Source organism: Aulostomus chinensis, chromosome 5, assembly GCF_037954235.1.
Source record: "Aulostomus chinensis isolate RoL2024-O1b breed Wild chromosome 5, RoL_Achi_v1.0, whole genome shotgun sequence".
NCBI classification, from domain to species: domain Eukaryota; kingdom Metazoa; phylum Chordata; class Actinopteri; order Syngnathiformes; family Aulostomidae; genus Aulostomus; species Aulostomus chinensis.
The window spans coordinates 21,553,871-21,569,601 of record NC_141324.1 but is presented as its reverse complement, the minus strand read 5'-3'; the positions used below and the strand labels follow the sequence as shown (position 1 = coordinate 21,569,601).

The 15,731-nt window shown below is 42.4% G+C and overlaps 1 protein-coding gene across 1 annotated transcript in view; it reads right to left on the bottom strand.

Moving 5' to 3' along the window:
• The window catches only part of pappa2 (pappalysin 2), a 75,271-nt gene extending 63,924 nt beyond the window's left edge, over nt 1-11,347 (bottom strand). The window contains exons 1-4 of the mRNA XM_086203884.1: nt 9,718-11,347; nt 3,452-3,684; nt 2,350-2,577; nt 1,573-2,171 (exon numbers count right to left, since the gene is read on the bottom strand). Of these exons, the coding sequence (XP_086060010.1) occupies nt 1,573-2,171; nt 2,350-2,577; nt 3,452-3,684; nt 9,718-10,681 (2,024 nt within the window). The 5' untranslated portion in view covers nt 10,682-11,347. The remainder of the gene's footprint in view (nt 1-1,572; nt 2,172-2,349; nt 2,578-3,451; nt 3,685-9,717) is intronic.
• Nucleotides 11,348-15,731: the final 4,384 nt, after the last annotated feature.

Below are 15,731 nucleotides of genomic sequence, written 5' to 3'. Positions count from 1 at the left end.
CAGTGCCCAACATCTCAAAGCTTCACTGCAGCCTACATAGAGTCATGGAGAGGAATTTGTCTGAGGCAGAAGAGGACCCCAATTATGAAGTATAACCCCCGTTGTCTCTCAACTACCAGCAGTCATAATACCCTCGGAAAATGAAAAGTTATTATGTTCCCCCTCCCCACTTGAGCAACAGGTTTGACTTACTCCTGCTAAAGTCATCAAAATAGTTCCACGCCCCAACAGATATTCAGTCAGCCAGGTCCAGATGTAAAATCAGCATAGTAGTTTTTCAGAACACAGGTTTGTTTGTTTTTTCCCCAAAAAAAGTTCTACTGGATGTGACAAACTTAGAGAGAAGGTTTGTGTGTGTGTGTGTGTGTGTGTGTGTGTGTGTGTGTGCGTACGCATGCACATGTGTGCGTGTGTATATAAAGACCCGGATATAAGACTTACTTGAGAGCCTACCATGACTTGCTCACTTTGGCAGGAATGTGCAAATGTGCAAAAGCAACAGCAAACCTCTGGGATACTGACACTGGAAGGGCAATAATTCCACCCACCATGTTTTTAAAGACATTCCTCTTCATATACTTTAACGACAAGAAACAAGGTAGGGTCGGCGAGAGTGCAATAAACCTGCAGCGATATCAGGATGTGCAAGACAAGTGGGTAACAAAAAAATGTTTTTTCTTTATGTCTTTATGTTTCAGGCCCCCATGTAACTGTAGAAGTTTGATTTCGTGGGGGCTTTCCCTTCAGATAATAAATATCAAGAAACCCGGACAAATGTTACCAAATGTTTGAATATCTTTTTACGGGGTTAAATTTACTTCAAAGGTAATACATACACCATTACCGACCCTGAGGACATGCACTTCTAATGTTTGAATTACCAATTACTACTACCACTACCATTATACAGATTTAATAAACCATTAACAACATGTAACTTCCTAGTTTGAGGTTTGCCAGTGAGACAGTATATAAACTTTGGTAACAATTTTAATATAATTCTCTGTTGGTTTAAATATCTGGGAGGCATGTGTGTTCCCTCTTTTCTCTATTTTTAAGATATTACTTCAACATGATTCATGGTTCGCTTGGGATGCTTTGTGCCTTTGTTCCCTCAACATTGTTAGTCTCCACAGCGTGTGATTGCCTCTTAAGTCATTTGTGGGGTTTTTTCGGCAACGTTTGGAAATACCATATAAATTATAACCAAGTTAAAATTATTGAAAATATTTCAGGAAAATAAGTTGGCTGTTTCATCAAATAAATTACATGTCCATTACAATATCTAAATTGACTGAAATAGCATCAAAATAGGCCCTCCAGGAGTTGAAATATGTACACTTATGTTTTCTGAAAATCAGTAAAACACTCTGTGCTGCTCTGAGTTTCTCTTCCTCTCAAAAGAAATGTTATCTTTACTCATTAATTATTTTCAGTCCGTTCCATTCTGTTGTTATGAATCATCATTAAGCCTCTAACACTTAAATCCAGCAATTCCAGACATGCATAAAAAGTCCTTCTGGTTAAAACAGAAACTAAATACGGAAAGACTTTTTTTTCTGTTAACCTCACCTATCAGGTGACTCGGGATCAAAGCAGGTCTTGAGGACATCTGTGACCTCGGGGTCACAGCAGTCTCCATCATCGTAGTCATAGTGAATACTGTTGCACTCCATGTTACAAACCCCGTCCTGTCTCTTCCAATTATAGCAGGCCCCAAGACGTAGGCAGTCCCCTCCATCATGGCCTGTTTTTGGGTGATCGCACTCCGGATCACACTGGCGGTTCCCGATCTTCCCAATTCGGCAGTTGCTGAGAATAAAGCGTTGTCGGAGGCTAGAGTTTTTGACAGTGTGCACGCTCAAATCTAGAGAGATATTATAAGGCCGAAAGGCATCAGTCAGGGCTTTGTGCTGGAGAAGGATCTGGGCTTGGGACACAGTTGGGTTTCCTCCATCATCATTTGAGAGGTTGACAATCCTGTAGCGAACACGTTTGGGGGCACGGAGCTGCCAGTGATCGTTGTAGCCAGAGATGATGTCAGTGTTGTCGCAGGAGGTAAGGCCACAGGGTGGTGGGAGGAACGAGGAGACAAGCTCTTCTTCAGGGACAGGAGTAGTGATGACTGTCGGATGGAAGCCAACTTTGTATGGAGTCCAGAGCTGTTCCACCTAAAAAAAAATCAACATCAGAATCAAAAGTTGAATTCATTCTAAGAATTCTTTCAATCAGTTGCAAAAAAATGAGTAATGCTAATAAAGACATAAAAACTCATCTCATCTGTATAAATTATAAGTACAACTACCAGGAAAGACTGAGCAACTGTGGAGAAGTAATAACATGTTTTACATTGGTGAAGTCAGCCCACATCGCCAGGACAGGCTCAGTTTTATCAGTTTGCAGCGGTCGTTTCAGCAGGTCCTCATGAGATCGAGCGTAGCCCCACAAAACCACACCTCCAATATGGCCCCTGAAACTATGTCCCTGCTCTGATTGGTTACAGCCCAGGAAAAGGGTTCTGCAGGTCCTCATAAAGGGACTATAGAGACCACCCAACTGCAAGCTGCTTTCTCCCACCTAAGAGAAACATAAGGGGACAACAAAGAATAGAAGAGATGCAGAAACAGTTGGCTTTTACATACAAATCATCTAGTTCAGAAAAATAGAATTCATAACTTATAGTGGACGAATTGGCCACTTAAGTGCAGTTGTGGAACCTGACACAGACCTTCATACATACATTTCTAATGTATCCTGATAGTGCAATAAAGTGAATTTTAGACACAGAAGTGGAATAAATTGAAAATACTTTATTTTTATTTGACTTGCATGACATTAAAAAGCATCTCACATCCAAATAGGACACATTAAAACACAATTAGAGCTACATCAGAGGAAGCCCCAGAGGCTCAGTGGTGAGAACTGAACCGGGGGGGGGGGGGGGTGATAAAATGCTGTGTGCTGGGTGCAGGTACGGGAAACTGTTCGTTCCACATTATTTGATTGCTCTGCATACGTGGCCTTTTGCTGTACGTCAGAGGTTTTGAGCGATAGAAATCATTATCTAACATGTCTAAAATGACCATAACTTTAGAGCCCCAGAAATAAACAAATACCCAATCAGGATATTGACTCTGACACTAAACTGCCGGTAATTAACTCTGATATGAGCTTTGATAAGGACTGAATGAACGCAGAAATGAATCAGTGTTAGAGGGAGGAGAGAGACTGAAACTCAGGATTTATTTGTACTCATAGTTGGTTACCATGGTGACTGACGCAAAGGATAACTGACATCTTTTTGGAAAGCTGAAAAGCCAGAGTTTTCCTCACCTCAAAATTAACAAATATCCCCCTGTTTCTATGAGTAAAGGCATTTAATTAAGTCATTGAGTGATCAAGATGGTGAAGAATAACAGACAACATTTAACCCTATGCCAAAACCACACACCTTAGCTCCATCAACATACAGGGTCATGTTGTGGCCGTTGTAAGTGGCCATCAGGTGAGTCCACGCGTTGACTCTGTACCGCTGGTGACCATAGACAGTAGTGGATTTCAAGGCTCGGTCTGTGCGAAGCATGAAGTAGAACCGTGCATCTTTGGTGCCCCCAGACTCCACGGTACGAATGCCCACTGACCAGCCCTTCTCACTCAGGGAATGGGAACAGTTGTCATATACACCTGCAGCACAGGGGAGAGGAGGTAGAAGAATAAAATATTTCTTTGAAGCAGAGAAAGAAAGCAGGTGGAAAAAATGCAGAAGCAAAGGAAAACTGATTTATGAATTGCCATACAGAAAATTGAAAAAAAAAAACACAAAAAGTCCTGCTAAGATTGGAAGAAAGAGGCACTGAAAGAGAGTGAGACAGAGAGAGAGAGAGAGAGAGAGAGAGAGAGAGAGAGAGAGAGAGAGAGAATAGACAGAGCCAGAGACAGCAGGAGAGAACAGAGAAGGGAAGGAGAGCGGAGGTATTTCAGCCAAGACGTGGCCCTGATGTTTCCATCTGCCCATGTATCACACACACACACACACACACACACACACACACACACACACACACACACACACACACACACACACACACACACACACACACAGATCCACATCTGCTCCACAGATGTCTAACTCTGGGACAGCAAAGGGTCAGGGAACCCCTTCACCCTCCTCAATGCTTTATGTGTGTGTGTGTGTGTGTGTGTGTGTGTGTGTGTGTAAAAATTTGTATCAAAATATCCACTAGGAGCTGAGCCAGATTCATGGTTAATCATTTAATTCAGTTAAAGAAAGCAGCAGTTAGGCGGCCATAGCTTTGCCAAGTCAATTTGATTATACTGTATGTCACCTACTGCAAAAACATTAGCATCAGTCTCTGTACATATGTAGCCCATTAAATGGTAAAGCTGCTATACTGTATATTGAACTTAGATATGGATAAATCATGAACCCCTTCATTCTGATCATCAGTTTCAATACTTTTCCAAATAAGTAATCTGAGTTGCTTATTAAGAAAATGTCAAAAATACGGTAATTTCCACTGGCCTACCATACATCGATTCAGTTACTATTTACCGTATCATTTATTCCAAAGTTGTATTTACATATATACATACATGTACAAGTACATTAGCAGCAAAATTGAGTAAGCATGTTAAAATAGAAGGAGTCCACCAGTTTGGCTCCTCTGACTGATTCTTATCACAGCATTCTGATGACATCATCAGATCCTTGAAGCTGATACATCAGCACCGTGTTAGCGATGCTGCGGCAGGAGGAGCGAGTTTGAAGTACTTTATATACAAGTTTTTTTTTTTCATAAACAGGGACAGCAGATCAATCTGAGGGGTGGTGAGATGATTAATGGGAGAGGAAAGAAGAAAAAACAAAGTTCTGATACATGGATCTGTTTTCAGTTTTGGGATTTCCTCTAATCTTTGATTTTGGTGAGATATTGGATCATATTAACATTTATTAAAATGAAGCCATGTGAGAAGTTTAGACAGAGAAAAAAAAATCACTATTTGGTGGAGCTGTTAACAACTCGTAGATTTCTGAAATGTGACTCTGATTCCACTTCAGAAGACATCAGGGGCCAAGACGTGTGGAAACCACTGGTTTAATCTGGAGCAATGGGATCTTGTTATATCTGCGGTCTCAAATCTCCATCTTAGAGGTAATTGGTGGCTGTCACTGGCAACATGGACGACATTAATCCGACTATTGATTATATTCTATTTTAGACAATGTTTTGATTTATCACCAATGTCTGTTAGAATATTCCCTTTACATCCCACGGAGGGGGTGGCATGGCTCAGAGGTAAAGAGGCCGTCTGGCAACCGAAGGGTCGCTGGTTTATCCTCACTTCCATGTCCAAGTATCCTTGAGCAAGATACTGAGCCCCGAATTGCTCCTGATGGCCCTGCGACAGACTGGTGACACATCCAGAGTGAACCCCGCCTCTCGCCAAATATCAGCTGGGACAGGCTCCAGCCCCCCCACCCCATGACCCTGAACAGATAAGCGGTATAGAAAATGGACAGATGGGCATGCCACAGAGACGAAGATGCACATTGCATCTCCATGTTTCACATTAGTTTTTTTTTCCATTGTTTTGTGACCGTGGTACATTTTGTGTGTTTTCTTGCTAATAATGCAAAACACTGTGCCAGAAGCCTCCTTTGTAACGCTTGCATGCATCGTAAAGCAGTTTGACTGCCGCATGTGTTGCAAAATGCAGTGAAAACTTTATAGCGACATTAAGATGCATCCATCGCTGTAACACACATTTGACTAAGATCCGAATATTCCACATATCTTGATGTGATTATTGCTTACTCGCACCATTTTCATAATCAGGTCAATACTAGAATACTGCTGTCTATGTAGCCAGTGATCACATTAATTCATTTTACGTCAGTACGGGACTTGAGTGTACTTTGCTACTTTCCACCACTGGCTAAAAGACCTGGGTTTACCACAGTCTGTGATTACTGGATTTCTGCAGCCAATGCCAATATGATATTTGGGATTTGGATGTATTAGCCAATTTTCTTCATAAATTATGCAAAAATACATAAGTACTGTTAGGAATTTTTTTTATGCATATATCTATGACTACACAGACAGCATGAAATGCACCAGCATCAATTTCTCGTTGTCAGAGCTAATTTCAACAATGATACTCATAAATAGTTTTGCGACGTTAACTGAATCAACATGTCATGCAATAAATCTACCAGCTTCTCAGAGTCAGCATGACACAATTAAACCGAACATACCACAATAGACTGGGCCCAATGTCTAACAAGGCACAAAAAGCCAATTGATTTGTAGCATTATGTTTGAAAAAAATGTATGTTGGAAAATCACAGAACGATATTCGCTGTTACTATGTACGCCCAGGTCAAGTCCAGTCTCAAGTTTGGCCCAGTAAACATTTCGTCAATGACATATTTTCACCCCCATAATAACACAGCACATCCACACATGGAGAACCAGCATCATCATTGTTGCACATTTTATCCCGAGCAGCACACGATCACATCATTCTGTGAAACATAGACCCGCAATAAGAAAAGGTGAAACGCACAGACACATTTACAAGATCATCACTGACCATATGAAGTCAAAGCTGTGTCAATACCATGGGGGTTTGTTTTTTTTCACCGTGTATTGTCAGATTCTTTCAGGACACTACAAAGAGAAAGGCCCAGGCCACAAAATGCTGCCCTCACATAAGGAAACAATAAGGGGGAAAAAGTTGAGTAATGGAGTTGGATCTTTGATCAGAGTAAATGCGAGCGGACGTAACAGTCTGTGGTCTCCCTCACTATCTGGACAGCTGTGGTGCTGCACCATAGTGCTTTTATCCTTTTCAATTTGTTTGATGTACGTGTTATTCTGTCAAATGTGCAGCTTGTTGGAAAAACAGTCATGTTCATCTTCATGTGAAAAGCCTGGTTAAGTTAAGGTCTCATGAGATCAATGTGTCTGCAGTCACTGCTTAGAATAAGTGGAAACCCACAAGCGAGCAAACTATGAGCAGAGATACTGAATGAAACACACTCAGGGAATGTTCATGGTTATGTAACCACATACTTATATAGAGAAAGTGAGGTGAAACCACTACAAAATCTGATGGGGAAAAAAACAAAAAGGCTTATAAATGATATTATATTATCATCATCAGATGACTCCCTATCGATTATTACCTCAGCCAAGGAGGTTATGATTTCGCTTCTGTTTGTCTAACAGTAGGATCACGCAAAAAACTCTCAGGCAAATATTCATGAGAGTTGGTGGAAGAGTGCAGCACGGGCCAAGGGAGGAGCATAGACCACATATAAGAAGAGGATGCACTGATTTTGATGTCGCCCATTGCTTTTTGGAGTCCCATTTTAAAGCCTGGAGTTTGGTATTTTGGCTGGAGCAGCAGGGGAGCGAGGTGGTGTACGTGACTGAGACGCAGACAAACCGCAGCTCTGACAGACAAATCCATAAACCTCAAACATGTTCGGAGCGTTTACTGAAATATCTAATCAGTTGAGTAGTGGGATCATTTTCTCATAAACCCTTAAGGCAATTGAACATCAGCTTTACTCATCAGACAAGAAAAACTTAATATTGACTCCAAATAGCAATGTAGCGGCTCTATCATTACAATGGGGATCTGGACTTCTGCTGAACAGAACTACTGAAATACACTTTGAGACAGATACGCCCCCCCACACACACACTACACACACACACCTTGCCCTGATCACACACAACTAACGCCACATTGTCATCACTTTAAGGCAAAGTACTTCTTAACTACAACACTTTTTTTTCTTAGATGTGTTGGTGAGGGTAAATGATCAAAAATTCTATAAATATGAAGCTTTAGCCTCTGTGATTTTTCATTAAATTTGTAAAGTCTCCTTGATTGGATATAGATTTAGCCTGGGAAAATGAATGGGAGGTTGACAAACTTGCTCTGTCAATGCCGATCAATTCAAGCGCTCATAACTATTTAATTCCTAACAAACGGATAAGTGCCATTATGGAGTGTTAAGGGTATTATTCAGCTGAAATCATGTTTGTTGCTCAGTAGGCTAATGCATCCATTCTTGTTCCAGCTTAGGTCATCGATGGCCCGTGTAATTTGCAGTGTCAAGCCAAAACAACTCATTACAAAAAAAAAAGAAAAGTTTTGATGGGTTTCCAGAAATAATTTTCTTTGTGGATGCATTTGTTTGGCAGAGGTGTATTATTACTGCATCCCTTGGTTTTCTTTCTTAGCCAGGAAGATGGGATTCACAATATTGAGCCAAAACTCATTAAAGAATGTCCTAATAAAAACCATCTGATTCATAGATATCCAGAAATCCAGTGATGATTGTAAACACATCAAATATTAGAAAGAAAATTGCAGATGATCGTTTAATATCCAGGAATTCACACACTGATCACCCCTGAGACAAAACTGGCAAACACTGATTTTTGAACACCAAAAACATGATCCAACTATATACTGAGTTTGACTTCATCTGGTTGCTTCGACTCAGAAGTCCGTCTGTATTTTAGGGAAAATGTCTCTCCGCTGCATTTTTATCTGACCTACAACATCCACTGCCTGCAATGGCCACCATGAGCTTTATATTTCAGTCAACCCAGACAGGGTACTGGGGCTTTTCCAAAGCGCAGGTCAGGTCACGCCTGGTTATGTTGAGGCACCAGTTAAAGAGGAATCAGTACACACTTACTGAATGTCAAGGTCTTGCATGTACCAACCACACCGACAGCTGCTCTGGGCTCGTCTAACAGGTCAATCGTAGATCATGAACAAAACCTGGCCTAAACCCTGAAGACAAGTCTAAAATCTATTTGGCCTGAGCTGTAGTTCATACACTGGCAAAGACAGGCACTCAGGCTCAACACCTGTCAATCATCATTGCACATCTGCGTATGACAACAACACTAGAGAAAATAAGACATTTATTTGACGGAATAGCTGTTACATATTATTTATAGCTTTTATAGAGTATCTAGAAGAAACACACAATTTTGTTATCTGAACAGTATAATTTAGAATACAAAAATGGAAACTAATGGAATTTTTTGTTTGATGGAGAGTTTTTTTGTGACATAAACAGCAAATAATACCAGATACAGTCCAGTGCTGGTCTGTCTGCAGCCCCCTCCCCCATACACACACACACACACACACACACACACACACACACACACACACACCAGCGAAACTGTCTACATTTATGTCCCTGGGAGAAGCACTCCTCTCTTTGACATCAACTCTTAATGCCCTCAATTCATTTTTGAGTGTTTGTGAAAGGAACAGTGAACAAACGAGGGTTCGGCTTCAAATCTAAATATTAAGCCTGAAAATATACTAAGAATTACATAAAAACAAGTTTGGTGTTGATCTGTTATTAGAAACTGATATCTATATTATATATAAAGCTGTCTGTCAGTCAGTATTGCTCACAGGGGAATGATGTGAAGTTTACTAGCTGACACACAAACAACATCCAAAGTCTCAACAACACAAAGTGAGACGAGCATGTGGACATCCACGAACTCCAGTCAGAGACAGCTGCTTGCAGATGTATCACCTAATTGGTGTAAATTCAGTGTGTGGCCTGTGACTGTGGTGAGACATAGTGGAAACGGGTTATGTAAGTTATATTTGTGGGATGATTGATCATTTTTGGCCCACCTGCTATGACTGCCGGGTAGCTCTGCCCTCCTTCAGGCTTCACCCACAGCTCCAGACTGAACTTTGCCCTCGGCAGTTCCACCCCCGCATCCGGCTTCAACCTCAGCTGCTCCCGACGCCCGCTGAAGTACAGGGCGGTCATCCATGAAGGGGGCACCCTTGGCACGGGGCTCCCCCATGGAGAGGAGCTGCCGACGGGAAGGCTCGCGGGTGGGTCCGCCTCCTCTACCTCCCCGGAGTAGTCCATGGTAGAGTCCTCCAGGGTCCCACTCGAGGACGGCGGATCTCCATTCTTCTGCTGCAGATTGTGGAGCCCCTTAGAATCTGTTGAGCTGTCGGGAGAAACTTTGTCCCAACTTGAGTTGTTCTCCTCTTCGGAAGTCCCACTGAGGCTGCGGACAAACCTAAAGCGGGAGCTGACTGGTGGCTGACCCAAGGAGGAAGCGTGCAGCCCGGCGTCTTTAACTGAGGACGTCTCGGGCTGCGTTGTGGCGTCCTCGTTGCCATAATCTGTATATCTCTGATTATTCGGGGACCCTTGCTGATAAAAACGTCCCGCCGACGCATCATATGCGTCGCCTGCTCTCACCGCCTCGTCCTGTGCGTCACCCCAACTTCCCCTCTCCTCCCCCGCAGCAGCGACCCGGTGCACCCCGGTGTCAAACCTGCACCCTCCTGCACAAACCGCAGAAGCGCTTTTAGCAGCATGCAGCTCTCTTCGGCTCGTCCTCAGGTGGGCCACTGGAGGGCGGTGTTGGGACGGGGAGACGGAGCGGGGCTGCCGCCGGGACCTCCAGGCGCCGGAGACAGTGCAGGGTTCACCTGCTAACCTGGAGAGCTCAGTGTCTGCCCGCCGGGCCATGGCGCGTTTGTACCGGCTGAGTGCATCGGAGCGAACTGGGTTGAGCAGCCACGTGTTAGTGATGAGGACGAGGAAGATAGCCAGTAGTCTGATCAACAACATATTCTCATTTAGGGCAAAGAATTTGTTGTTGTTGTTGTGGATAAAGAAAAAAAAGATCAAAGCTCATAAAAGTATGCCTCTGGTTTCCACGTCAACACCAAGAGAGCTCACATCAGGCTGTGGTTATTAGATTTATTTGAGCACATTTCCCAAGGCAATAAAGAAGCAGCTTAGGTTGCATGTTTTGGAATCTTAAAATGATCTATTCTGGCAGACAAATTACGAGAGATGTAAACTATCAGTGCATCCCGAATGAATCAAACAAATAAGCACATTCAGAGTTTCTCACGTGGGCTTACAGAGTTTAAGTTCTAATAAACTAGACCTCTATCCCTCCCGAGGAATCCCAGAAACCTTAAGATCCTCCGTTATAATATTTAAAATGTTTTCTTGGCGCAGATGCTGCGAGTCGCTGCTCTCCTGCACTTTGCGCGGATCTTTGACTAGCGACGCTTTGCCTCCTTTTCATTCATGTTTACTGTCTGTAAAATATCACCTTCTCCTCTGTTTACAACTCCGCTCAGCTCTGTGTTTCAATAGAAGCCCAGAGGGTTGGGTTTTGTTTTTGTTTTTTTCAAAACGGGCTGATATAAGAAAAAAAATGGAAATCTCCAGACGTTGATTTATTTTATTACCGAGGAAAATGTGAATGCCATTTCCTTTTGATTTATTTTGGATGAATAAATCACACCATACTGACTTTGCACGAAGCCTACTTCTCTTTACCTGACCATAGCGGCATCATTTAATGAGTCCTGTTCCAAAATATGGCTGCAAGGTGAATCAGAGTAATAATAAAAATAATAATATAAAAAATACTACAAATGCAAAATGAAGTACAGTGCAAAGCCCTAAAATAACCTACTTGTAGAGGAAAGCCGTTGCTGTCATTTCTGAGAGAGGACAAAAATATGAGTCCATTAAACCCCAATCATGGTTCAAGCGTCTGCGCGTCAGCTCCTCCTGAGTTTGTTGTGCGTCTGTGAGCGCTTCAGAGAGTGACTTGCTGATCCTCTGCACCGGTCCATGCAGTTGTAGTAATATCTTCCTCCATCTCTCTCTCGCTCTTTCTCTCTGTCCGTTTCCCTCTCTCTCATTCTCCCGTTGTCCAAAGTTTTTTTTTTTTTTTTTTTTTCAATCAAGGAGCCCCTGCCCGCCCTGACATCACCGGTAGGGGAAGCGTGGTGGAGGTGGTGGAGGAGGACTTCCTACCTTTTGCCTCACACTTGTGTTTTACAAGGGAAATCCTCTTCTCTTCCCCCCTCTCTCTCTCCCTCTCTCTCTCTCTCTCTCTCTCTCTCTCTCTCTCTCTCTCTCTCTCCTTCCAGCTCAGTCCTGTGCCGTGCATCCCTCTGACGCAGAGGGGAGACAGGAAAGAAGTTGTAAAGTTTATTTATGTATTTATTATTCTTGTCCCGACCTCGTCCATCCATCCATCTCTTTGAGAGAAATTGGCCAACGTTACTTACCAAAAAGTAGTGTGAAAATTCTCTGAGGGCCTTCTTTTATGTTGTAAAGTCTTTTGTTGGCTACTTCAGGTAAAAAAAAAAAAAAATCTAAAAAAATTAAAATTGTGGTATTTTCATGTGATGCCACTTAAATTCTTTATTCCGTTTCAGATGGAGATGTTGCAAGTTTCACGTCACAAGATTTCATGTAACAACACAAGTGATGCGTTAATTTAGATATGCAATTGTGTAGTTTAGACCACCCACTAAAAAGTTAATAATATAGCGTAAATCAGTTCCACATTGGGCAACCACAACAGCAAATGCAAGGTATATTGCAATTATTTGATGTAAAATAGTGTAACACTCACTTTTACTGAATAAGAAGTATTTTTTTAGTAGTGAACCTACATATTTTTGTGTACAAGAAGTTAAAGACCTCCTCCATCCCTCCAAATAACTGCGAGCGCAACAATAAAATATTAATTTGGCAGAAGATGGCCACGATGGATGTTGTTGTTTATTATTTTTGAGAGTGTAGTGGATTATTTGTACTGATCCACAGTATCACACTCCATCAACACGTACTTTATATTCACTGTTTCAAAGTAAAAGCAGAAGTCGTGTTTTATGAATAAACAGTTAAATATGTTTTTATCAAATGTGATTAAGAACAACAACCACAAAATCCTCCAAGTACTTGAGTTCATGTTACTGGTGTTAATGGGAGACATGACTGTCACGCTGGCAATGGATGAATGATGATGGCGGAGGTGGCTGAGCATGGGGTGGGGGGGCGGGGGCATTTGTTCCTGCTGTAGTAACATAAGTGTGTTTGATCTCTCCCTTGTTACCCCTTACTCTCTCTCTTCCTCTCACTCTCTCTCAAACACACACACACACACACACACACACACACACACACACACACACACACACACACACACTTTCTGTAAAGTGAAGGGGGTGAGGTTTGAGTAAACCCCCTCCTTTCCCCTCCCTCACCTCTCCCCAACTGCCCCCTCTCTTCCCTTTACCCCCTCCCTCTCCTCTTCTCTTGATCTATCTCACTCACTCATTCTCTGGCTCTCTTCAGTGGTACGACACAGACAGGCACAACATCTGTCTTGCACATGAAAAGAGTTTTTGCAAGCTTTTTATCATCCAAATATGCTACCGGACTCTTGTGTTCATGTGGGCTCAGCCAGGCCTGAACAAAAGCAAGGGCGATGTAAGGGGGGAAATATACACAAGGGTCTTATATAATAATGGTAAAACAGAAGATAAATGATTAGATATAATGAGCGGAATGTAAATTTGAAGGGGCAAACGAACAAACCCAAAAAAAATCAGTCACACTGAGATTTGATCATGAATGTGTGATATGTGTCTATCTACTTTCTCAAAGGTCAAAAATGCAACTGTCTTGCTGAGGATATTATTAGTTTTTTTCCCATTATGGTTGAGGGTCTGTCTTTCCATACACTCTGTGGAATACGTTCCATCCGCAGCTCATCATCAGTTAACCTTTACGGCCCTTCTTCAACAAGCAAACCCACATTTTGACTGCCGAGAAATGAGACATTTTCCTGTCATTCCTGCTTAGCTAGCTGAATAAGTGACCCCCCCCCCCTTCAAACACGATCTACATTCAGTGATATCACGTACAGAATTAAATGGAATTTTATTTGATGGACGGTATTAATATAAAGTTCCCCAAAACCCAGTAATGTCTTAATCTGCTTGTCTCGTTCTGAAGACTTTCATACTTTGACTCGTGAAAGATACCTCACAAATGAAAAAATAGCTTTTGGCAACTTGTGCACGTCCCTCTAACTCAAAAGACAGGTGTACTTACTGAGATGTTTCCAGACACGGCAAACAAAATTTATACTGATCTTCAAAATGCTATAAAACTTGATAGCCACAATATACTGTCAGCTGTCTGTGGACTTTAGTGTTGAGTATTTCCAAGCTTCCATTCTTTTTATAGGGTCGATTTGTGCAAAATTTACTCTAATGCCATACAGATAATAATATCTCAAGAAAGAATCGATCTGTTCACATTTTTTGTTAATTTCTTTGCTGTCACTCTTCTAGAATGGACAATTTCAAAAAACAGTGGTTCGAGACAGCTGTTGCTGGTTGGTGAAATGTCACCCCAACTACCTCTCCCCCAGACCCCACTATTTTTTTGTCAGGCTTAATTTGCAAACAGCACCCTGGCTGGAGATGGAGCTGGAGGAAAGGGGGGGGGGTGCTGGCAGCAGCTATGGTAGGGGCCCCCAAAGGGGCAAAAAAAAAAGGTTCCTAAAGAGTGGGAGTCAGGAATTCCACAATCCCAGCCTGCCGGACTGAGGGATCTGCCTGCTAAACATTCAGCTTTTTCTGCTGGCGAAGTGCCCTTTGAAATCCAGCTGCAACTGTGTTGAGAAAAAAGAAAGCAGAGAAATAGGAGGGGTGGGTTTTAGAGAAAGCAACAAAAAAGAGGGGATGGAAGCAAAGAGACAGAAGAGGAAGAGAGCGATAGAGGACTGTGCAGTGTGCAGTTTGTGTGAGTGTGTGTGTGTGTGTGTGTGTGTGTGTGTGTGTGTGTGTGTGTGTGTGTGTGTGTGTGTGTGTGTTGGTGTAAGAGAGCCTGAATGGGCGTGCTCCACTAGGGCCTCACCCCCCACTGTATGGGACCTCCACAGATTATCCTTCATCTGAGCTTGTCGGTCTTGACCCCACTGACCCTGAGGCCCGCTCTCTGTCTTCCTCTCTCTATCTCTTTCTTTCCAACACACACTCACACCCCCCACACAAACACACAGAGTTCCGCATTATTTCTTTATTGTCACTCACTTTCACTTTTACCTCTCTCCTGCTTCATATTACCTCTGATGCATCACCAGTGCCACTGATTCTCCAGCTCACCAACAACACTGACATTCCCCCGATTAAAGCACACCCGCACACCCACACACCCACACACACACACACACACACACACACACACACACACACACACACACACACACACACACACACACACACACACACACCCTGGTTCCTCATGCAAAAGAGGGGGACCCAACAGGAGAAAATCCCGGCTGGTGTGGAGGACAAATGAGGAGGGGAAGAAGAAAAGGGGAGAAAGAAAGAAGGCAAGCTTTTCACCACCACTGGTATAAAATAGAGAAGGGGGAGTTGTTGGAGGGGCTGAGGGGACAAATGCAACACAATATATATACAGAACTGCAGGTGCTTTGCTCAAAAGATCTTACACAGAGTCAGTTGTTGCATGCCTTTAAAAAGTTCAAATTATGAAGCAAAATTGATGCTGCATATTTGCAAGTTGAAACATTTTAATCTTTTCTACTGGGTACTGTTAAATTATTGTTACATAGAAAGCACTTTATCAAAATGAGAAAAAAATCCTGATTTGTAGCTTTAAAAAGCATCAAAGAAGAACATTTTCACTTTGATGCTTATTATAGTAGCTGCAATGAGACTGGGGATTGTATAAACACTGGGTATTCCTATTTGTTCACTGACTTTCCATACTTTCTTTTGAGTAACTGAAGCCCATGCCCAGCTTGACTGACCTAAGAACATTTAAC